The 25,404-nt window shown below is 42.1% G+C and overlaps 1 protein-coding gene across 1 annotated transcript in view; it reads left to right on the top strand.

The window, feature by feature from the left end:
• The window catches only part of LOC135706391 (uncharacterized), a 29,754-nt gene extending 13,581 nt beyond the window's left edge, over positions 1 to 16,173 (top strand). The window contains exons 10-11 of the mRNA XM_065227998.1: positions 5,034 to 5,202; positions 14,793 to 16,173. Coding sequence (XP_065084070.1) covers positions 5,034 to 5,202; positions 14,793 to 16,043 — 1,420 coding nt within the window. The 3' untranslated portion in view covers positions 16,044 to 16,173. The remainder of the gene's footprint in view (positions 1 to 5,033; positions 5,203 to 14,792) is intronic.
• The last annotated feature ends 9,231 nt before the right edge of the window (positions 16,174 to 25,404 follow it).

Genomic DNA, 25,404 nt, shown 5'->3' with positions numbered 1-25,404 from the left:
CAAAGGGCCTGGGTTCAATCCCGGTCGGGACCGTCGGGATTACCTGAGGCATAAAATCTCTGAATATTGTCTCCGTCGTGGTTGATGTTGTGGTCAGGCTTGATGGAGCCTCGCTCGCGAGTTTGAAATGAACCGAGCGTAGGATTTTTCTGAGGCGTAGAATGCCTTCTGCCAAATCATTCCACTGAGCTTCAGAGCTTGTGAGCGAAGGGGGATAAAATGAGAGTGAGATTTGCTGCCATTCATGTCAATGTTTTCTATCACACACTCTTACTCTCACTGTGGGTGAACTCTGAGCTTCTTGCGTCGAACAAAAAAGTCATGTAGAGTCTCGAAAAGCGCACCTCACGTCAAATCATCCTCTCGCTGAACTCCACTCTCCCTCTCTCTCGAGGAGTTTTTGTTTCCTTCTTTCATATTCCTTCCGCCACTCACTCGAGGTGAGGGCTGGCTAAACTCGCAGGACAAGAGTGTTTTAGAACCTCCAGTGAGTTTGAGCAGTTTCAGCAAGCCTGGTTGTGGTTCGAATGATCTGAACTCCATGACGATTTGATAAACCTAAAACACGAACGTTATCATTTAATGGTGATTTTAGAGTCTATGAATCTTTTTGGATTTGCTCCGTTGCCCGGAGACCTAACCAGCTCTGGTTGATCTAGTAGATCACATAATTGAACGATTTAGATGAATTCTAATATTTCTTGTTTAGTCTAGGTTTTATTAACACTATTGGGCATGTACCATAGGGGAGTAAGTGCTCAGAGTTGATTTAGCGATATAGTCAAGGATTAGCACATACACACCAAATTTAGATCGCTGAAACTCAGCAGAATTTTACTGATTTTGATGAAAGCTCAGCAAACTTTTCAGCTATATAATGCTGCTGAATTTTCCAGCAATTCCAACTTCTGTCAACATAAGAACATTTTACTCATAATTAGCAAACATTTCAGTAAAATTTCTTCACTGATTTTTCAGCAATAAAAAATTTTGACAGCTCACAGCATTTAGCTGAATAAACTCAGTAAATCAAATTTATTTTCACTTGGGGCTCGCAGCTTCTGTTAAAGATTTTGGATACAAATACACAAATTTTGTCTTTATTTATTATTCTAAAGTCTTTTCCACGCATAGTTTATTAAAATTTAATATAAGCAGTGCTCTTAGCAATATAATTTTATATATTTGCTAAACTCTTTGAGCCATTTCGGGAAGTAGAAGTTTTATTTTATGTTAAGAGAAACGGGAATTCAGGATAGATAGAATTCTAATTTCAAACAATGCATTATTACACACTTACTTAAAAACTCGTCACCTCCACACTCTCCTATCGTGACTATGAATGTTTTATGAATGCCCCTAATATAATATAATAATAAGTAGTATAAACACATACAAACAGACGTAACCCTTCATTGTGTATCTTCGTTAGCGTATTTAACGGTTGATTTGAATATTATCAGTTCCGCGAACTACTCGCCGCAGCGCTGGCATCGGATCACTTTGACGTTTTTATACATTCTATAGAACTTTTCTGCAATATTTTTTGCGAGTTAGCGAGCAGGCTTGTTTTCCGCGAGAAGCCAGAGAGATGTCGTTACTGAGGTCATACTGAGGTATGTTTTAAGGTACTATGTTTTCAAGAAAAACTTTTTCAAAGAGCTACGTCTGTTTGTCTGCGGTATAAAGGTCAACTCCGTACGGAAGAAATCCTTGCTGTGCATGTTAAATCTTCCAAAGAATTTCTTGAAATCATCGAAGTCCACGATCGACGATCGTGTGTCATATTGATATTTTGTTCACAGCATGTCAGCCGCCATAAATATATGGTCGGACTCAAAATGATTAAGCACGATCTCATTTGGACCTACATTCATATTGCTACGGAGTAGAACAAGATGCTAAGAAGTTTTTGTTCTACATACAGCATTCATCATGTTTCTCGAGATGCCCATACGTTTAATGGCTTTATAGAAGTAGCAAACGATGATTGCAGCAATGTCAACACACTTATTATTGGTATCAATTAATGAGGCAAGCCTATACAAACTATCCAGGAACTTTTATTTATTTATTTCGTCAACAAACGTAGACTAGTACAAAAGCAGATGATAGCATCAAAAACATGGCTGTCAGCCAGGCCCCTGATACATACATACATCGATACATAGGGGAAATGGATGTAATGTCGGCCTAAATGCCCCTACATAAATTTAGCAATCGACTAAATTTTCAATAGCGATCAAAAATATCCAAAGTACCGTCCCAATGACGCCTTCATCTAGATAAAATTGATAAATAGCAGATTTTTAGCGATGGACGCAATCTTAGATCCATAGGCCAACATAAGAGCCATTTGCCCTAACATATAAGAGTCCCACTCAATATTATTCGTTTACAAATAGTCTTAACTGATTTAATTGAAGGTAATTTCTGTAGTATTCACTAAAAGATATTGATTCTGTTGAAATGTGAACAATGCACTAAGTTCTTTTAACGTATATTCCTTCCAATGAATAGAAATGATTTGAAACATTATTCGTGATTTTCTCACATGCAACTTTTAGAACATGGGGCAGATAGGGCTAACTACCCCATTTCCGGCCTATTAAGCACAACCCGCACTCTAAATCTAGCGCAGTTTAACACTAAACGGAATTTTATTATTACTGATGGCTTTCAAATTTATTTACCTTTCCGTACGTACCGTAAGATTTGATAAAGAGAAACCAATCGTTGAGATATAGTCAAAAGTCTAACACTGCTTCTTGACGCCAAACTCGGCCTACTGATTCTAAACTCGGCCTAACGCATTGAAACGCAATTGTAACACCAGTGAATTCACTTCGGCCTATCGGATGAAGATAAAAATTGATTCGGTCGGAGCGCTTCTTTTGTTTTTGGGAATAATGGGTGCAAACCTTCATATCACGTGTTCTCATTAACTTCGTTCGATAGCTTATTAACTAAAGTATCGTACCAAATGCATAATTGACGTGTTAACTATGAAATCATGGATTTATTGGAAGTTTTCTGCACGATAGGCCCAAAATGGGCGATTAGGCCGAAGTAGTTCTCTACACTATGATGGATTTTTAATATTTGATTTAATGGTAGTAGTAATTTTGGCTTCAAAGGTTTGTGCCGCGTGTGCGTATTACGGATATAAAGTACTGAGTTTTACATCTTCTTTCCTTTATTTAACGTCGGTCTCTGTTCCGCAATCTAGTGCCAATCACGGACGGACATCGATTGCCATCCATTGACGGCAATCGAATGTGCAGCTACCACACCTGCGTAGGATATCGCACCCATTCAACAACATACATGGGCCGGGACTAACGGGCTTTACTTCCCTTCCGAAGGAAGACGTGACCAGAGATTTTTATGGCTCAGAAAAATCCCACCGACCTCGACTGGGATTGAACCCAGACCCATTGGGGTCAGAAAGCAGTCACGCTTACCACTACACCACCGGCGTCGGCTCGAGTTTTACATGTCTCGATTACTTTTTTGAAGGGAAGTATCAGCTTTTGTAAACAACGCATTTGATCGTCGATATGGCGTAGCTGGTAGCTCACCCACGTAAATGGAAAATTTCCCCTATCTGATGGCAGTGTTAGAATGTGTGGGCGAGCTACCAGTAACGCCATACCGACGATGAAATGCATTGTTTTCAAAAGCTGGTACGTCCCTTCGAAAAAGTAATCGAGAATTGATGAAAAAAACAACTTTTAAGCTTATTTGGAAGAAGCATTGAATTAGTAGTAAGTTTTCTGGATGAAAAAGGATGCTTTGTTGGTTATGTATATTTGAGGTGGACAAAAAGGTGAACCAAAAGGTGGTCGTCTAAGCTTTTTCACATTTAAATGGCTGAGAAGCAACTGTAAACTGTAGCGGGAATTTCTATCTGTAGCTGTAACCAGTTTCTTTTGATTTGCTAATCTGGTTAAGATGTTATACTTAATTTTCTTAAAGATAAATCTTCCAGCTCAAGCCTTCATAGGGGTAAATTTTACTCCAGGTCGGACTCGATTATCCGGAGTATCGATTTTTTTTTCACTCCGGATAATCAAATCGTCCGGATAATCGAATCACAACAAAAAATTCAAATCTGCCCCTCCTCTTAGCTACATCCAATATTGTTAAAATAATCATATTGTATATTATAATACTAAATTATTTCAAATGTCTGCATAAAAACTAAAAAACGCAAAAAAATACTCCCGATAATCGAGTCTAAAATTCCGGATAATCGAACCCCGGATAATCGAGTCCGACCTGTATATCTACTTCTATGCATGTTATCGCACATTATTCGTCCGTACCATTCCTCTAGGTCTTAGATCACTCTTCCTAACGCTTGGTTTTTGGTTTTCATCCTTGCACGTCTCTCACTTTCTCCCTCCAAACTGCTATCCACCACGAATCCAGCAGACGCATCCTCAAAAAGCATGTTCGGTTCTCACTCGCTAATCCTACCGAGCCTCAGTCCGGTTTCCGAGGATCACCCCACTCCTTCGTTGAGCCAGCATCAACGAACCGTTCAGGACGTGAAACAGACCTCGGACCGAGCAACAGTGCATTCCGGCGGCAGTTACCTTCCAGCAAGTACTCGCCCCTGCTCGCGTCCCTTTGTGACAGCCATCATCGGCTCCGATGGCAAAGGGACGAACGTGTTGGACGAAGAGCACGCGGCCTGTACAAAACGGCACCCTATTAAGATTGATGTGAACGTGCGGATCAGCCCGAAACCGAAAACCAAAACCAGCGACAAGGAGGAGTGTGAAGACTAGACTAGAGGAACATCCATCGAAATTCAGTCCCTGCTCCACGCATTAATAATATGAATTATTTAGAACTTTAGAGTCTCTCAGGTATCCCTGCAAGTTTACTAAACCGACAGCACAATACATAATCTATGTTGTGTTTGATGAATAGTTCACGTAGTATAGTAGTATAGTTGTGTGCTTGGTAGACTTTACAGAACTATTGCAAAGTATTGAATTTTCCGGAAATTTTTGAAATATTAGAAACGAAAAGAAGGAGCTGAGACAAACGAACAGTGAATTGATGGAACGTTTAAAGCAAGTCTGGGCAAACTACAAGGAAATCAGTCCAGCTTTCCAAAAACGGAAGTATAGCTCCGACCAGCTGGACGCAGACTCAAATCTTTCATCGGCATCGAATCACGACCCTGAGGTATGTACCGATATTAACTAATCTAATCTGTTTTCTTTGTTTTCTCTCTCTCTCTCTTCTTGCAAACTCATCAGGCAGGAAATAGATGTCCTTCAGAATAATTTCGAATTCCTCTCACAACGCATAGAAACTAGTGGCACCGCCGCCGCAACCACCGGTCAAGATAATCAATACGCTTTACCCTCTGCTACCGTTAACGACAATCGCTATCCAGCCGAATATGCTTCCTCTAGACCTACCCATATCAATTATAGCAGCTACCCTACGGCTGCTACTACAAATCCCACTGCGGCTACTGGAGTTGCTCAAAGTTACTCAAGTCCGTCTCCGAATCAGTCCGTTGCGCGAGATGATGTGAATTATGAAGGTATCGTTCTGCCACAAACTACCCACCAATCACACCTTCATCAACACTAATTAGGCTTCTTGAGAACCTTAGTAAATGCTTAGTTCCAAATTGCAAGTCGATGTTTTATTCACATTGCATATCAGTCGGTGTCAGGGAAATACTGTGCGCTTCATTCAGCATTCATTTATGTTGCGAACAACACTTACTCACATCTCATCAGCATCAGCACCAGGCCTGGTAGTTTCCGCTGTTGGTCGGCGAGAAAATTCTCACCATTATTTGATTTCGCTTAGAAGGGCTACGCAGCGCGCTTTGTGGGAAAATATGTTTCAATTATAAATATTGAAGTCTGCTTTACCGTTTCCTCGCCAATGTTTTCTAACTGGAACATTCGGCTGATTGCTGGTTTCAAGAATTTTATGTTCGCGAGAATTTGATTATTTTATTGAAACGTACATACAACTGTTCAAAAATGTATCCTAATCAATAGCATAAATTGATACATTGCTGAAGACGACAGCCACGTTCCTGAACTTTCCATTTTTAAATCAACAATAACATATACAAATCGGGTTAGGAGAGTAGAGCATTTCGCTTGAGTTTTCAATGTATGTGCTCGGAAGAAGGTTTTCTATATTTACTTTCGGTTTAGGTATCTTCAATTTTAATTTATTATTTTGGAGCAAATACATTCATGGAGATATCGTTTAATGAATCTGTAACCTTTAGTAGTGCTTTGTACACGTAGGCTATACATGCACTTCCACTTCGAATTTTCAATTACACAAATCTCGGAAATGAATGCCCCATTTCACCTGAAATTGCTACTTCATGTATGCTGCAGTACAGCGAACGTGAAGTAACAGTTTCAATGTGGTACGTTTCGGGAAAGCTGATATTTGTGAACTTAAAGTTTCGATGTGGTTACGAGAATAAGGATCTCACAGCGAAATTGAATTGATCATATTAGTCGAGCAGTTTTGGGGTGATCTTCGGCCGCACTGGCATCCGATATCGGATGAGACGATATTGTTGCGGCGGTATGAGAGAGACACTAGTACTAGTTGTGTCCAGTTCGGCAAAATCTTGATACTACACGGCAATATTCAAAATTCTCCTGTGGTCACTCATTTGATCTAACAGTATTGGTCAAGGCAAACCATGTCAATTGTCAGTGACAATGCTGTCAGTGACGAATATGTGCAGATTTTTGTATTAGCTAAATTTGTAACGAAATTAAATGACTTCAGCAAAACAATTATATGGAGCCGTTACACACTTAAATTTTTTCGCCGAGATTCCAACAGCCGAGTAATTCTGCAATTTATTTCGCTGAGATTCAGTCAAACAATTGCCGAGACTCAGCGAACAAATTAAATTTTGCTGAGATATCAGCTAACAAACAGATATTTTGCAGTGATATCAGCAAAAGTGAATGCCGAAGTAATCGGCTGTTGGAGATTTTACCGAGCTAGATTAAGTGTGTACAGCGAACAAACATCTACGCCCTGAACTGCTTGGATAACACTAATGTGACACAGGATGCACGAAATTACACTTTTTGTTACCAGGTGAATCTTTGTCATTGACAAAAAAATGAATGAGATTTTGACAAAGGTTTTTTTGAGGATCAAGTCTATCAGTGACTATGTGAAAAACAATTTGTCAATATCGCACGAAAGTCTGTCAATGACAATGATAAATCTCAGCACTGGTTGTCTCTCTCATATGGACGCAAAAAATTTCGTTTTGTCCGATATCGGATGCCAGTGCGGTCGTACCTTTAACGGTTTCTGCATGACGGGGTACCTCAGTATCAAGCTCCTATTTGAATAACACGGTGTAGAAAAAGCAACAAATTCCTCACGCACATAAAGCGAATCCCACACGTTATAATATTGACGCATAGATACAGGGTTGACTACAGTTTTTCAAATATCTTTGGCAAAATACACCCAAAAAACTAGAAGAAAACTGGATCCCGAGAACTAGAAATTTGATTTTCTTCTAAACATGCTAAATTTCTGAACTTTTCAAGATTTTTTTTTTCAATTTGTTTTTTTTTTTTGACACAATCTACCAGCATGTATCCACGTTTTGAACTGTTATTTTAAAACATTGAAAATAGCTTTAAAAAAATAAAAAAAAAATATTTTTTGAAAAGTGTGAAAAATTTCCTATAAGAACTTATCAAGAGATTATGATTTGAGTGGCTCAAAATGATTTGGTGAGCGACTATGTTGCGTGACGTTACAACGTTTTGCCCTTCTCAGCTACACTACTCAACAACGGGAGCGGGACATTTCGTCGAAGGTCATTTCGCCGAATGGGTAATTTCGCCGAAGAGCAAACCATTTTCTACGGTTTTGAACTTTTCTCAAAGCTCAGTAAATAATCAATGTTTTACATTTGTAGAAATGTTTCCTTCTTTTAAACATGACCAATTCTTTCGAGTTGAACTGATTTCATTATTTTCTAAACAATCAATAACTAATAGGAATGCTTCCTTCTTTTAAACATGAGAATTTCTTTCGAGTTGCTTTACATAGGAATATCTATTATTTAAATGCGTTCGAAAGTAATTTTAATTGTATATTGATTCATGATTAAAATTCGGCAAAATGACCCATTCGGCGAAACATCCTTCGGCGAAATGACGCAGCTCTCTCAACAACTACTAGCCAAAACATTTTGGGCTACTCCAATCAGAAACTCTTGATCAATTCTTATAGGAAATTTAACGCGCTTTTCAAATCTGCATGATTATTTTGGGGTTACTTTTTTCAAATAGGAGAAATGGATGTAATGTCGGCCGAAATGCCCCTAATTTGGGCCCATACATAAATTCAGAAATCGCCTAAATTTTCAATAGCGTCCAAAAATATCATTACTGCCGTCCCAATGACGCTTTCATCTAAATAAAATTGATAAAAAGCAGATTTTTAGCGATGGGCCCAATCTTACATCCATAGGCCAACATTAGAGCCATTTCCCCTACAATGCAAAAACTGAAGAAGAAAAACAGGCAAAAACCGTTGTAACATCACGTAGAATGTGTCATTTGGTAAGACTCCACTGTTAAAAAAAAAAAACTTTACGGTGCCGTAAGTCTTCAAATCAATACTGATACTTGTAGCATTACTAAATTTCATTGATATTTTTAAATGAAAAAGGTGGACCTAAATGACACACGTTAAAGGGCCCATAAACATATACAAAAAAAAAACTGGAAAAGTTTACTTATGAAGGAATTTTGACGTAGGATTATGTCTTTCGGCAACATATTGCGGATGCAATTTCAAAAAACCAAAATCGACTGCATTACGAAAAGTGGTCAGGTTTTGACCACTTATAACTCTGTCAATAGCGGATGGATTTCAAATCTAAACAAGCCAATCGATTGGAAATTTTTCTACAAATCTGTTAAAATGAACACTTTATTAATTTTCAATATGCCACTATTGAAAATTATACAAATGTCCAACTGTTGCAATGGTGATCAAACTTATCACCGATTGCCTGCAAAAAGCTCTTTCTCTAATACAGATTTCAAAATCGAATTCCATCCGGTCTCACTGAACAGTACTTATTCAATCACCGTGTGTGGTGGTGTCCGGTTGGTTGTTATTATCAGCAGCAGCAGCAGTGCTTTCGGCGCGTAGCGTTGAACATTGTTCTCCAGTTTACAACGGAAGACTGCTCACCGACAAACCGACATGAATGATCATACAAATTACAAAAAAAAAATTCTGATCAAACCACAAAACTGACATCTGCCGCCGTGTTCGTGGAACATATTTATCCTAGCCATGAACACGTGTACAAAATTTATGAGTTGGTTCGTGTCTAATCTATTTAGGACAAATATTTTTTTTTTCTAGATAAAAAAATTCTATGGTTTTGACAGATGGGATCGCTGCACATTTGAATCGGCCGTTATGGATTCTCGATCAAGAGTTAAGTTTAAGTTTCATGTCGTTTTGTCACTGGGCTGCCCGCAAGCAGCGAGCTGCAGCCAACATGAGCGCCCATTCACCATAGAAAGAGGAATAAGCCGTACCGCTACTGATCGGAATCAGTAGCTCTTTGTTAGTTGTTGTGAGCCATCTATACCAAGTGCGTCACTCTCGTTCCAAAAAACATACAACTCACCAGCCTCATCTGTGTTGAACACCCTAATAGCAACAATCAATACGAAACTAACGATTTTAAATTGGCTCACCACTTTAGTAGCCTATTGGTCCCAAGCAAACGATTAACTACCCTATTCTAGTTGAAATTCTATTACTACACTATGTTTGTTTTGATTCGCTATGAAAGTTTGACAGATAACATCAGGGGTGTGTGGATTCATGCAGAACTTGCAGGGGTGAGTGAAATAGCTTGGGACTGCTTGGGACCGTTGTTCTGGTACTGAGTGAGCCAAAAATAATAATGATTTTCATCGGGACCCAGTGGTCCCGGAGTTACCTCTATGCTAATAGCATATAGGTAACTCTAAGACCAGAAGGTCCCGAAGAAACGAGCTCAACTTTTTGGCTCAGCTCTGGTACTATCTTCGGTCCCAAGCTAATCGATGCACCCCTCGAATCATAGGAAAATTCACGAACCCCTCATTTTATCTGTCAAACTTTCATAGCGAATCAAAACAAACATTGTGTAGTACTAGAATTTTGACTAGAATGGGGTACGTTAATCGATTTGCTTGGAACCAATAGGCTAGTCAAGAAGTGAGCCAATTTAAAAAGAGAAAAATAAACAAGAGCATATTTCTTGGGAATTTTCGGAGAATACATGGGTATGCTAAATGAAGGATTACAATTAATTCTGAGAATAATTCTAGGAGAGCTTCAAAGGTATTCCAAGAGAGTTCTGACTTGCATGCCAAACCAATTTTTAGAAGAAATCTATAAAAATTGTGAGGAGAACTGAAAGTGAATTCTTTGGACAAATTCAAAGTAGTAAATTCTACGAAAATTCTGAAAATAATACCAATGGATTTCTTAGAAGTATTCCAAAAGAATTCTGAGGAACTAAGGCAATCTAAAGAAAAAAAATATGAGGGATTTGAATTTCGATGAGGGTAGTTTCAACATATTTTGAGGATAATTTCAAAGGATTTCCGAGGAGTATTTGATGGATATTCTGGTGATAATTTTTTAGAAAATTCAGAAGAAAGAATTAATATTTTTTTGAAAATTCTTATTCCATGGAAATTATAAGGAAATTAATTCAAAGAATAAATGTGAATTGAGAGCAGCAAAAAATAATTTCTATGGTAATTGCATGGGATTTAAGAATATTATTATGTAATTTTTTTTATATCTTTATTAAGGAGACTTTCAGCCCTGGGCTGGTCGTCTCCAGGCTATTATATAAATGCTGAGGAGAACTCTGAAATCTGTTTAAGATTGCGAGAAATTCATTAATTCTTGGTTTTCGAGCTCGAAATCATACCTCAAAATATTTTGCCATCAATAGTAAAAAAACTGGATAAAACTGGATGAAATCTTAGAAAACTTGGAGATTTCAAACGGTAACTGTTTAACTGGATGCGTAAAAAACTAGAAGAATCCAGTTTGAACTGAAGTGTTAGCAACAGGTAGAGGAATTATTGGCATTAATATTGATGATGTGAATAATACGGGAATATTGTCAATACCTATATATTGACGTCAATATAGACTGTATTGACAATACGATTATTGTCAATAAAAGCAATGGTGTAGGGTTCACTTAAGGGAAATGAGGAAACTGTTTGCTGACTTTTTAGGGAGAACATTAATAAGGCCTTATTTTCTCGAGGTTCTATAAGTCGAAAGTTCAAAATAATAATCCACGGCAAAGTATGAGTGGTATAGGAATCGTCATTAAACTGCTCGAATGATATGGTCATCTAAAATAATATTTCCCATGACCAGGATCTTCGTTACTTGAACTTGATTTTTTAACGTTCCACTATCTCTAAAAGATCTTTCTAGTCTGAAATCCTGAAATAATGCTTGTTCAGATCTGCATTGGCTTCTGGTTCGCTTTGAGCGATCCATTTCCCAGGAGAAGGGCTTAGATCTAATTTGGCACCTACTAATCACAATCCGCGCTTTACCTCTATTTCTCGAGCGGATTTTTTTTTCACACTGGAGATGACTTCTAAATGTATTAACCTTTCCGTAAGTACCGTAAGATTTGATGAAGAGTAACTAATTGTTGAAATATTGTTAAAAATCTAACACTTCTTCTTAACCCCAAACTCGGCCTACGGATTCTAAATTCGGCCTAACGCATTGAAACGCCATTAAATTCGGTTCGGCCTATCGGAAGAAGATACAAATTGATTCGTTCGGAGCGCTTCTTTTGTTTTTGAGAATAACCCATATCACGCGTTTTTATTATCTTCGTTCGGTAGCTTTTGAACTAAAGCATCGTACCAAACGCATAATTGACTTGCTAACGCCGAAATCATGGATTTATTTAATGTTTTGTACTCGATAGGCCAAAATGGGCGATTAGGCCAAAGTAGTTCTCTACCCTAGCATTACTTCGTCTGGGAACGCGACCAAATGCACCTCCGATAAGCGCACCGGTAATGATACCAAACATTACATTGGTCACAACATAGCATGCCCTCATCTTGTTCGGACTACGATTCGCAGGCTTCGTGAAATCTCCAGCTCCCGGCATCGTATTTGAGGTTAGAACCCTTCCTCCTATTTCTTTTGAGAATCTTGTTCGGCTACAGGACAGCTTGAAGGGTCTGACGTTGGAAAGCGTTCGAGGACAGCTACTGTTTCCCAAATCGGTGCCAAAAATCATCAGCAAACTTCGCCAGCTGTATGGACGCCCGGAACAGTTGGTACAGTGTCACATTGAGAAAGTGCGGCGATTAGATTCTCCGAAATCGGACAAATTAGCGTTGTACATTTCATTTGGCAATGCTATGGAGCAGTTATGCGAGCATCTAGAGGCAGCGGATCTAGGGCAACACCTGGTTAATTCTCTCCTTATCCATGATCTCGTCGACAAGCTTCTGGCCCATGATAAGCGTGAGTGGGTTCGTTACAAAATTCGGAAAAGGAGGGTAAATCTGCATACTTTCACCGATTTTGTGTCGAAGATTGTTGCAGAAGTTTGCGAGTTCAGAGCGGAATCCAATTTGCAACGTGCACGCCGGAAAGAGCAAAGCGAAGGAAAAGGGAGCTCATTTATACAATCACAGCGTGGTGGATCTCCGGCGTCGGCGAGCATCGTCCGAAACCTTGCAAAGCGTGCAAGCGGACCGACCATCGTCTGCAATTCTGCCAGGATTTCAAGGGCTGGACATTTCGGGATCGTTTGAAGTTGGTAGAAAAGTGGAAACTCTGCGTTGTCTGCCTCAATGATCACGGTAACGCTCCGTGCAAATTCAAGATCCGGTGCAACATCGACGAATGTCGGGAGCATCATAATCCTCTACTGCATTCCGCTCCCGTATCCGTGGTAACCATAACGCACACTTTCGAACCACCAGTACCATCATGTTCCGTATGATACCAGTGACCTTGTGTTTCGGTAAGCGGTCGGTTAATACGTTAGCGTTTTATGGACGAGGGCGCATCAGTGACTCTGAAGGAAATTTCCTGGGTGGATTAGCTAGGTGTCCAAGGAACGAAGGAACAGTTGGAGAAGGGATCCCGACGGATGGACTTGTTCATTTCCGGACGAGATGGGAATGAAAAACATCAACTCGGCACGGTTCGAACTGTAGACTAGCTGCTACTACCGAAGCAATTCCTAAGTGCGTCGGTGTTCAGTCAGCGAATGAAGAATCTTCAAGGGCTACCGATTGCTTCGTACGAAAACCAGCGCCCGGGTTTATTGATCGGTCTGAACAATATCCACTTGATTGCACCGACTGAAGCAAAGGTTGGTAAGCCTGGTGATCCAAGGTAGGATGGGCAGTGTACGGTCCAAATGAGGTGCAACCATCAAACGCGGAAGCATATCCGGTACATCACGATGAAGTAAGCAATCAGGACCTGCATGATCTGCATGAAAAGTTGCTGCAAAAATTTAGTACGATTCTAACATTGATCCGAACAATGCTCGTCCCGTATCTTGAGAGCCTTCAAATGGTAAGTTTGTGTCATGAAGATTATCTTTATCCCAAATCCTTGACAATTTCGGTTCAACATACTTTGGTTCTATGACCGAGTACCGTTCATATCAATTTGACGTGGACGTGGAGTTTTAGAGGTGGATGAAGTATTCATGGTCCATACACTATTTTTTTATTGGCCAGTGTATGTTTGGCCACGTGGGGGAGAGGGGGGTTTGAAATCGTTTAAAAACTGTACAGATGCAGCGGTTGTCAGAGCATTGCTAATTTATCTAAAAACCGGAAATGTACCGATGCAAAGAGAAACGGCCATTCTAAGGAGTAAGAGCATAGCCAGGTTTATAAAAACAGGGAGGTAAAATTTTAATGAATCATATTTGAAATTAAAATAAATCTCCTGGGATAAACCATTTCAAAGCCCCACAATCTTAAAATAAAATATATCTAAATAGAATTTTTTATGATTTACTATGTTCAGGTTATCGCAAATTGTTTCAAAGATGAACAAAAAATCAATACCTTACCTTGATTTGTTTTGACCATCCAGAACCTTGAAAATATGCCCCGTATACTGATCAAAGATCTTACGCTTTTAAGACCAGCATGTAACTTATTTGCAAGTCACGACAGTTTCAGAACCTTGAAATTTTGTTAAAATTCTGGATTTTTTATGTGTCCGTTGAAATATGTGTGTTAAAATATTAAAAATGTGTGCATCGACAATCATATGCAGAGGGAGGGGTCTAACATCCATCAATAACTTTTCATGTAGTTTTTCGCCAACTCCAAACAAGCTTCTTATAAAAGTTGTACAGAAGCTTTGTTTAGATACTTTATTTTATTCGTTAGGCCATCCCTACGCTCCTTTACTCCTCCTTTACACGGAAGAGTATTAAACCTGAGTAGCTACGCGATAATCTTGCTGGATGATATTATTATAGGATAGCTTCAATAACATAATGAAAATTTAATTTTATAAAATGTTATGCATCGGAGATCTGCATAAGTGTGTCACCTATTAGTAATACTGTTTTGTCCTTATAGATGAACATGACATATATTATCCATTTATTCATTAAGGATAATCAACCCTACTCAGCTCTGATAGTTCTAATGCTATTACAATTCTACAATACTTTTTCTTAGCTCCCAAGATCGTATCACGGCCCGGTAGCACAGCCGCCCACTATCCACCAATCAGAGCAGCCCAACAGCCTGATGATGCCATTGGTCGATCAACAGCCGCCGCACAACCATCTGCTGTTGGCAAAACATCCCGACCCGAATCACAGATATCCGATAGACAGTATGCCACCAGTCGGCAGCAACCAAATGCCGAGTTGTCTCGTACAAGCTCCATCATTGACAACAATGAACCCAAAGGAAACAAGTACACCGATGAGAAACGAAGCGAGTCTCGTCTTTCCCGAGCATCGATCCCCAATGAGGACACTGCAGCCAAGTTGCAAGGAAAGGAGTCGGAGCCTGGACGTACTGACGCTGAACGACTATCCCGGACAAGCGACAGTACAACCACTAAACCAGACGGCACCGGCAGTAGTGGCAGATTATCACGCGAATCCATTGTCGGCAGCGAACGGGCATCCAGGCAATCGATTCGACAACCTACTGCATACATCGAGCAGACACAACCCAACCAGTATGTATCGGAGCCAGGGCACGCCGAATCCGTGGAACAGTACCTACCAACAGCAGTCGATCAATACCCATCACAATCCGGAGATATGGATCAATCCTACCAGCAACCCTATGATGAGACCACCGGATACGATGCATCCCAGTATGACCCCACCCAGCAGTATGACCAAAGCCAATACGATGAATATGGAAATCAACAGTACGTGCAAGAATCATATGACCAACAAGGCTACGACCAACAACAGCAGTACCAGGATTATCAGCAACCATATGATGCACAGCAGTACACCACTGAGCAAGTATATGATGAATCAAGCTACCCCACCGAGCAGTCCGTACAGTCTCCAACCCAGCGACCTGCACCAGCGCCAGCAACCACACCAGCGCCAACAGCCACACCAGTCCAGCTGCAGGAACAAACAGAAAGCAGCCGAAATGTGGGCTACACGCGCTCGAGAAATCCCCCGGGACCCTCTGGAAATGCTCCGGCATCAAATGGAACCAAACAACCCCAGTACAAGCAACCAACAGGGGCCTCAAACAAGTAGAGACCATTGCTACAATAGCTTACCACGACAGTTGCCAGAAAGTTGCCATTTTCAACCAATCGAGTCCTATCCGAGTCTCAGCATAAGTAGCCCTAGTTTGTTCGGTACTAGTCCCGAAACTAGTCTAACGCCATCGCCAACTACAACTGTGCTCAAGAACTACAATACCGCTAGTCCTAATCCTCAGTAAGAGTGTAGCAGCAGCAATAGCCGGACGCTCTATTTAACTCTATTATTCCATTGTTTCAAGCAGACGTAACGAGAAATAAACTACTTATTCCATAGTACGCATTACAAGCACGAGAGGAAATACATATTTATGACACTACTCTTCGACATGTTTTTTTTCCGCGATCATTGATTTGAAGAAGACGTATTATCAAATAACTACATACAGTCAGGAATCCTTATTGCCGAATAAGGATACCCAGAGCTTATGGGATTTGCACTAATAGGGGCTGTAGTGGATTATCTCATTTGTTTCAATATATAGAGCTATACCAAGCTATACTGTCTTGGACAAAGTTGTTGTACTGGGATAGACCAACAAGCTTGTGTCATTGGATTCAGGTTAAATTGGGAACTATGCCACTAGAGGCGCTTCAATTTTATGTTACTTATGACGGGTGCTATAATATATGGATCTTAAGTCCAACAAGCATATTTCGTGATCATGGTCATAAAAAAGGTTACTGTCTTCAGCAAAGTTGTTCAGTGGATCATGTCCTTTTGTATGGTATTCATATTAGTTCAGAACTCTCTCACTACACAGCGCTAGTGTGCATGTGAACTTCCTATATAAACTGTATCTCGAGAACCTGTCCATATAGAAAGTTGCTGTCTTTAGGAAAGTTGTTCAGGTTGTTGGGATCCAAAATGGTGGCAATCGGCTTTCCAAGGGACATTTAGTGGCTATGGACAGCCTCGTATCAGTTCAGCACAGTTAACGTGAACCGTTTACGGCGTAGGTTTGGCGATAATCCACTAGGAAAATTAATTTTAGAGCTCAAATTCTTGCCTTGCATTAATTTTCCTGAATAAGGCTTACCAAGCCTATTGCGTATTATTTGTACGATGTGTATAGCGTATCATTAAGCAAGATGACAACGTATCGTGGAGAACTCCTCAAAACGATTAAACGCTTTAGTTTGTTTTATTTTTTCTTTCGTAAACTGTAAATCTATTCCACAATGTATTTCTTCTTTCGATGACAAACAATCAGTGCTAGTGAAAGCCTTCATTCTCGGCTGTTTCCAGAATAAAACTGTAGCTTCCCTTGACATAGTTCAGCTTGAGATTTTTGATGATGCCTTGATCAAGGGATTGAATCAAAGACGTGATATTTGGTGGCATGTATAGAAGCATTATTTAATTAGATAATACTGACCACTTTAATTTTTTTTTAACAACGATAAAATGAGATCGGTCTCTGGCGTTTACACGTCGTCCCTTCCGGAAATACCCATATTGTGGTATTTGACAGTTTTTCTTGATGCCTCTGTAACTCCCAATCCTGGAAACCCGGAACGCGCCGTAGAAAGCCCCATGGAAGCCCCCAATCCCTCCGTCCTGCCATCAGCAGCCTTCGTTCATCATAGTCGTTCCGGACCTGCTGTCGGATGCGGAGAGGGGGTCTTCCAACCCACTCACTATGGCGAGTATCCAATGAGACTTGATGATGGTCAGTTATTGCCTGATGTATCTGTGATTTCCAGGGAGAGCAGTCGTTCGATTCCTTGCCGCAAGCAGGACGTCGTGATCTTCTACCAAAACGCCGGTGGAATGAATTCTGATGTTGAAGAGTACCACCTAGCTGTATCGGATCGTTGCTACGATATTATTGTCCTGTGCGAAACGTGGCTCGATTATCGAACGCTTTCCAGTCAAGTCTTCGGTCCTGACAACGAGGTCTTTCGTTGCGATCGGAATCCTAAAAACAGCCGTAAATCTACTGGTGGAGGTGTCCTTGTAGCTGTCCGTAGCGGGTTGGAGGCAAAGGCCATCGAGAACGATTCATGGAACTATGTGGAGCAGGTTTGGACAGCCATCAATCTGGGTGATCGCACACCATTTCTATGCGCTCTGTACATTCCACCTGTTCGAGTCCGCGACAATGAACTCATCGATACTCACTGTCGTTCAGTTTTCACAGTTGTCGAAAGTGCCACTCCAGTTGATGAGATATTCATTTTTGGTGACTTCAATCTGCCAGGTGTTTCGTGGAGTCCATCGCATAGCGGATTCCTGTACCCAAATCCTGATAGCTCTACATTTCACGCAGGAGCTATTAGCCTTCTCGACAACTACAGCGCAGCGACGCTTTCTCAAATTAACCATGTAGTTAACGAAAATGGTCGTAGTTTGGACCTCTGCTTCGTGAGCACACAGGACAGGGCTCGATCAATTTCCTCGGCTCCTTGTGCATTAACTAAGCTAGTTCCACATCACCCTCCTCTAATTGTCACTGTTGAGGATAAACTCGTGCGTGATTTCGACGACTATACTGCTACGGTTTCTTATGACTTCCGTAAAGCTGACCACCGTAGCATCATAGATGTATTGTCTAGCATGGGATGGGAGAACATCCTTGATCCAGATGACGTTGAGGCTGCAGCGCAAACCTTTTCGATTGTCTTGGCATATGTCATTGACAGACACGTCCCGAAAAGAACTCACCACAAAATGTCTCACCCTCCCTGGCAGACAAGAGAGCTACGTAGGTTGAAGTCAATCAAGAGAGCAGCATTGAGAAGATTTACGAAGTATCGCACGCTTTCTCTGAAACTACATTATGTGAGGCTGAATCACATGTACCAGCGAGTCAGTCGTGAATGCTTTTCAAGTTTCCAACGAGACATCCAGCGCAAACTTAAGCTACATCCGAAATCCTTTTGGGAATCCGGTCTCCCATCGTCTATGGAATTCAACGGAGAAGTTGCTGCCACCGTTCAGGATATATGCCACCTTTTTCCGAAAAGTTTGCCAGTGTATTCACTAATGAGATAATTACTGACGACCATATTAACCTGGCTACCAGGAACGTTCCAGTAAATGATCAAACGCTGGATGCAATTGATGTTAATGCAGACCTGATGGAGTTCCATCTGTATTTTTGAAGAAACATATTGCTAGCTGTTAATTCCGCTTCTTCGCCTGTTCCGAATGTCTCGCTCCAGTGACATATTTCCATCTTGCTGGAAATTTGCGCACATGTTTCCCATCCACAAAAAAGGAAGGAAACGAGCTGTGGATAACTATCTAGGAATTACATCGTTAAGTGCCGTTTCGAAGCTATTCGAGCTAGTGATTATGGTATTGGTCAGAGGTTTTCATCAGAATTGAAAGGCCGAGTTTAGTTCACGAACAATAAAAAGAAACTTTATTTAAGAAACGATGTTAACACTTCGAATGTTCGACCACGAATGAAAAAAGCACCTACAGTACCTTTTTGTTTTCTCTTCTCACAGTGTTGCCACCAACCAAGATGAATGAGTAAGGTGGCACGGCAGTTGTACTCAAAACACTCCTCCTCAACGTATAGTGCCACCATTTGATGACAGTCCCAGCATTCCTGAGAACTTCCGTTGTTTCGTAGTTCCCAGGGGCTTAGTAAGCACGTCAGCCACCATGTGCTCAGTTGGACAGTACTCTAACTTCAAGAGACCCTGCTCACACAGCTGCTTGACAAAATGCTCTCTTGTCTCAATGTGTTTTGACCGACGAGTGGTCCTTTCGGAATTCACGAAACTTATACAGCTCTGATTGTCTTCCATCATCGTCACCGGACCATCATCTGGCTCGCCCATCTCTTTCACCAATCCACGAAGCCAAACAAGTTCTTGCGTAGCTTCGCTCAGAGCCACATACTCTGACTCCATAGACGACAAGGTAACACAGGCCTGTTTACGACTGGTCCATGAAACAGCCCCGTTAGCATAGCAGAAAGCGTATCCGGTTGTTGACTTCCTCGTACTAGCGTCGCCAGCCCAATCAGCGTCAGTATAGCCGATCAGACCATAACCAGATCCGTTATACACCAATCTCCAATGTTTAGTCGCTTTCAAATAGCGAACCACTCGCTTCGCTGCTACCCAGCATGCCTCCGTAGGAGCACTCACTTTACGGCCAAGTATCGCCGTACTAACAGCAATATCCGGCCTAGCACACACAGCAATATACAGAAGGCCGCCAACCAAACTTCTGAACTTCGTTTCGTCAGCGAAAGAGGCACTCGTATCTTCCACTTTTAAAAACCCTTCGTCCATTGGCGTCTTAGCAACCTTTGCATCACTCAATCCAAACTTGTCAATAAGTTTATCGATGTAGCCTTCGAGGCTCACACTATAGTCACCCTTCTCTCGCTTAACCTCCAGTCCCAGGAAGTAGCTCAAGTCTCCGAGATAGGTGATCTCAAAATGTCTCTTCAACGATTGGTACACTGAGTCAATCTTCTTTTCATCTTCACATCCAACCATTATATCGTTATAATCGTTATAACAGGAATACCCTCTTCCCATCTTCGATCTTCATGTATAAGCACTGATCAGAACTACTCTGCTGAAAACCCATGTCCACAAGAACACCGTGTAATTTTTGGTTCCAGCAACGTGCGGACTGTTTGAGTCCGTATATGCTTCTTTTCAAACGGCAAACCAAGTGCTCCTTGCCTTTCTCCTCGTATCCAGGCGGTTGCCGCATAAACAAGTCCTGTTCAAGCTCTCCATATAAGTAGGCCGTTCTGATGTCGAAATGCTTAAGTGTCATTTTCTTCTTTGAAGCTAGAGCAAGCATCATGCGAAGAGTCGTATTGACGAGTGCACGGATGAATTTTAGTTCACTCACTCGACAAAAAATGACACAACAGCGGGGCCCTGTTTACTAAAAATGAACACATATGTGTTCATTTTTAGTAAACAGGGCCCCGCTGTTGTGTCACTTTTTGTCGAGTGAGTGAACTCAAATCCATCCGTGCACTCGTCAATGGCTCGTGACTAAAGCCCTACAGTAAAAGTATGGACGACTGTCACCACAAAACTGAAAAAAGCTGTTCCAATCGAGCAAAGCAGTGCATTTTGACGGTTCGATTGGAACAACTTTTGACAGACGTCCATACTTTTACTGTAGGGCTTTACTCGTGACGGGAGCGAAAACTTCATCGTAATCCTCGCCGAACCGCTGCGAATAGCCTTGAGCCACCAGACGCGCCTTGTGTTTGGTCACCTCCCCAGCTGCGTTCCGCTTCAATTTGAAGACCCAGCGGCAACCTACCACCTTCCGTCCTGCAGGTAACTCCATCAGCTCCCAAGTGCCATTCTCCGCATGTGATTTCAACTCGTTCACCATTGCTGCACTCCATTCTGCGTTTTCCTTACAGGTTAATGCTTCCTTCAAATTCCTGGGTTCAACTGCAGTATGTACAGTACCCGTTGCATAGGCCTCTTCAATCAACCGTACTGCCGCGATTCCTTTGTTCGGACGACCGGATCTGCGTGCGATTTCATCCATAGGAAAACCTCGGAACGATGGTTCCTCATCGGTCGCGCTGTCGTACTGCGTTGCATTAAGATCGGTATCATTTATTTCGCCAACACTTTCCTCGGCATTATTTGTACCGGCCGCCGGATTCTCGAGCGGTGAAGTAGGTCCGAGTGACACTACCACTACTCCTCCTGACGTCGAAGGCTCCTGTTTGGCAACCTCAACATCGCACTGTTCCAAAAAACTTCGCATCCCTGCTAATGGTGATTCCTTTCGTTTCCAGATTCACGAACCGATAGGCCTTCTGCCCCTCCGCGTAACCAACGAACACCAATTTCTCCGCCTTTTTATCTAGCTTCCGGCGCTTCTCCTTCGGAACATGTACGAAGGCTTCCGATCCGAATACTCGAAAATATCCGTACGCAGGCTTCCTCCCGTACCACAGCTCGTAAGGCGTAGACTCTACCGAAGACGAAGGCAAGCGATTCTGCAGGTAGTTGGCAGTCGAAATCGCCTCGCCCCAAAACAGCTTCTCCATCTTCGAATCCGCCAGCATGCACCGCATCATCTCAACGAGGTACCGGTTTTTGCGTTCGGCCACCCCATTCTGTTGAGGCGAATACGGAGCCGTCCGTTGATGCACTATTCCATGATCAGCAAAATACTTCTGCAGAGACTTACTGCCATACTCTCCGCCACCATCCGATCTGATGACTTTCGGATAGTGCCCAAACTGGTTGCGTACCAAAGCACAATACTCGCGAATTTTCTCCTCGGCCTCCGACTTCTTATGCAACAGGTAGATAACCGTATAACGACTATAGTCATCCACCATTGTCATGAAGAATCGACTACCGCGCGCTGTTGGCACCTCCATGGGTCCTCCCAAGTCCGTGTGCACCAAATCACCAACAACTGAAGCTCTCGAAGATGAAACTTTCGGAAATGATTCACGGCTCAACTTGCCCTCACAGCAGGATTCGCAAACAGACTTTACGTCACAACGATCCACTTTTAAACCGTGTCCCAAATCATTCCGCAGAATCTTCATTACCGCCTCCATGTCACGGTGCCCAAGCCGACGATGCCACAGGTGTAAACAGGAAACTCCATGATTCGAATACGCTAACTTGGCTTGCTCCGGAAAACGCTGCAGGTGATATAGGCCACCCTTACGTTGACCCACTAACAGCACATTTTCGCCTTTCAGGACTCTGCACCCGGTCTTATCGAACGAAACTTGAAACCCCAAATCAGTAATTTTACTCACCGAAAGTAGGTTTGTTGCGAGCGACGGCACATGGTACACGTTGTCCAGCGAAACGTTCATCCGAGCACCATTTCCGTTCACGGACACAAGCTTGCTACTTCCTGCACCAGTCGATTTGATGCATTGGCCGTCAGCCAACGAGATTGCTGATTGCTTCGATTTGTCCAGCTTCACCAGGATAGATGCGTCGTTTGTCATATGAGAAGTGGCACCAGAGTCTAAGTACCACAACCCGGCTTCTTCAGCTCTCCCAACGAACAAACACAGATCCACACTATCTTCTGCTTCAACGGCAACGTTTGCCTTTTCACAAGCTGCTTTTTCCTTCCTGTCAGCCACCAACTTCCGGCAGTCTCGCCGAAAATGGCCCTCCTTACCACAATAATGGCACAGTTTTTCTTTCTTCTTGTCATTTTTCTTTTCACTTTTAAATCTACTCTTCTCACTACTTCCACTCGACACCAGTGCTTTTTCTTCTTCTAGACCTTCCTGCGCTCGACGTCGGCCTTCATCCAACAGCTTCCCTTTGACGAAGTCGACCGTGAGGTCTGCATCTGGTCGACTCTCCAACGCCACGATCAAGCCATCGTATGATTTCGGCAGGCTCGACAGCATCAAGGCTACGAACGACGGATCCTTCATTTCTTCACCAAGTGCGATCAGTCGAAGCCGCAACGACGTGAGCTCCTTCAGGTGCTCTCCCATGTTGCCACCCTCCGACATCCGGGTAGCAAACATCTGGCGCATGACGTGGATTTTACTCGAAAGAGATGACCGCTCGTGGTATCCCTTAAGAGCGTCCCACATTTCCTTCGACGTAGTGGTCTGCATCACGTGAATTAGCTGGCTGTCTTCCAGTGCCAGACCGATCAGCGCCCTCGCCTTCTCGTCGTTTGCGAGCCACACAGCATCAGGTTCCGCAGGTTTCGGCTCCGACACAACTTTCAGCACTTTTTCACGGGACATTAGAAGCTGCATTTTGAACTTCCAGATTGTGTAGTTCTGGTCGCTCAGCTTCTCAATCGAGATGTGTGATTCCGCCATCTTGTTTAGTGCAGGCACGAACACGTTCACTCCCGACTTGTTTACTTCGCAAAATCCACTTTTTCCGCGACGATGAACCGCAAAGCTCGATACTTTCCACGATTACCTGGGCCCATAACCTATTGGTCAGAGGTTTTCATCAGAATTGAAAGGCCGAGTTTAGTTCACGAACAATAAAAAGAAACTTTATTTAAGAAACGATGTTAACACTTCGAATGTTCGACCACGAATGAAAAAAGCACCTACAGTACCTTTTTGTTTTCTCTTCTCACAGTGTTGCCACCAACCAAGATGAATGAGTAAGGTGGCACGGCAGTTGTACTCATAACATATGGAACCGTTGCTGTCCCATTGCAAGCAGTATTTGAGTGCTGATCAACATGGGCTTACTGTCGGCCGCTCTACAACCACCAATCTGCTGTGTCTCACATCGTAAATAACCGAAAGCATGTCGGATCTGGTTCAAACGGACGTTATTTATTCAGACCTATCCGCAGCATTCGACAAGTTGAACCATGCTATTGCGATTGCTAAACTCGGCAGGCTCGGTGTATGCGGTAATCTTCTGAGTTGGTTTCGATCATATCTTACCGGTCGGCAACTAAAGGTTGCCATAGGAGATTGCAGATCAGCTAGCTTCTTCGCCACATCAGGTATACACTGGAGTCGCTTTTTACGCGGGTGATACGTCCCGCGTAAAAAAAAACCGCGTAAATTCCGGAATCCGCGTAAAAAAAAACCGCGTAAATTCCGAAATCCGCGTAAAAAAAACCGTGTAAGAAAAAACCGCGTAAAAAGCGATATACCGCGTAAATTCTGAAATCCGCGTAAAAAAAACCGCGTAAATTCCGGAATCCGCGTAAAAAAAAACCGCGTAAATTCCGAAATCCGCGTAAAAAAAACCGAGTAAAAAAAACCGTGTAAGAAAAAACCGCGTAAAAAGCGATATACCGCGTAAATTCTGAAATCCGCGTAAAAAAAACCGCGTAAATTCCGGAATCCGCGTAAAAAAAAACCGCGTAAATTCCGAAATCCGCGTAAAAAAAAACCGCGTAAAAAAAACCGTGTAAAAAAAAACCGCGTAAAAAGCGACTCCAGTGTACCTCAGGGAAGCCACATGGGACCGTTAATTTTTATACTGTACTTCAACGACGAACATCTGGTCATCGAAGCTCCTCGGTTATCATATGCAGATGACCTCAAAATCTTCCTACGAATCTGCTCCATTGCGTCAACTGAATGTATTCGCTAGTTGGTGCAGGTTAAACAGAATGGTAGTGAACCCAGCCAAATGCTCCGCTATTACGTTCTCACGAAAACAACAACCGATAATATTTAGCTATGACCTGCTTGGCTCGACAATCGAACGCGTGAATCAGGTGAAAGACTTGGGTGTGATCTTCGATTCGCAGCTTTCATTCAAGCAACACATCGCATATGTTGTTGATAAGGCGTCAAGAACTTTAGGGTTCATTGTTAGAATAGCTAAAAACTTCACTGATATCTACTGTCTAAAATCTCTCTATTGTTCGCTTGTTCGATCGATGCTTGAGTATTGTTCAGCTGTTTGGAACCCAAACTACAATAACAGTGCCGAGAGAATTGAATCTGTTCAACGTCGCTTTCTTCGTTTTGCGTTGCGTAGATTGCCTTGGAATGATCCGTTTCGATTACCCAGTTACGAAAGCCGTTGTCAACTTATCGACCTAGAGCTTCTCCGGACTAGAAGAGACACAAGCAGAGCCCTAACCGTGGCCGA

This window comes from Ochlerotatus camptorhynchus, unplaced genomic scaffold, assembly GCF_037179485.1.
Source record: "Ochlerotatus camptorhynchus isolate MF236.1 unplaced genomic scaffold, CSIRO-AGI_Acam_v1.1 ptg000277l, whole genome shotgun sequence".
In the NCBI taxonomy this organism is placed as follows: Eukaryota; Metazoa; Arthropoda; class Insecta; order Diptera; family Culicidae; genus Ochlerotatus; species Ochlerotatus camptorhynchus.
Note: the sequence above shows the minus strand (reverse complement) of the source record. Positions and strands in the feature narration are given on the sequence as shown.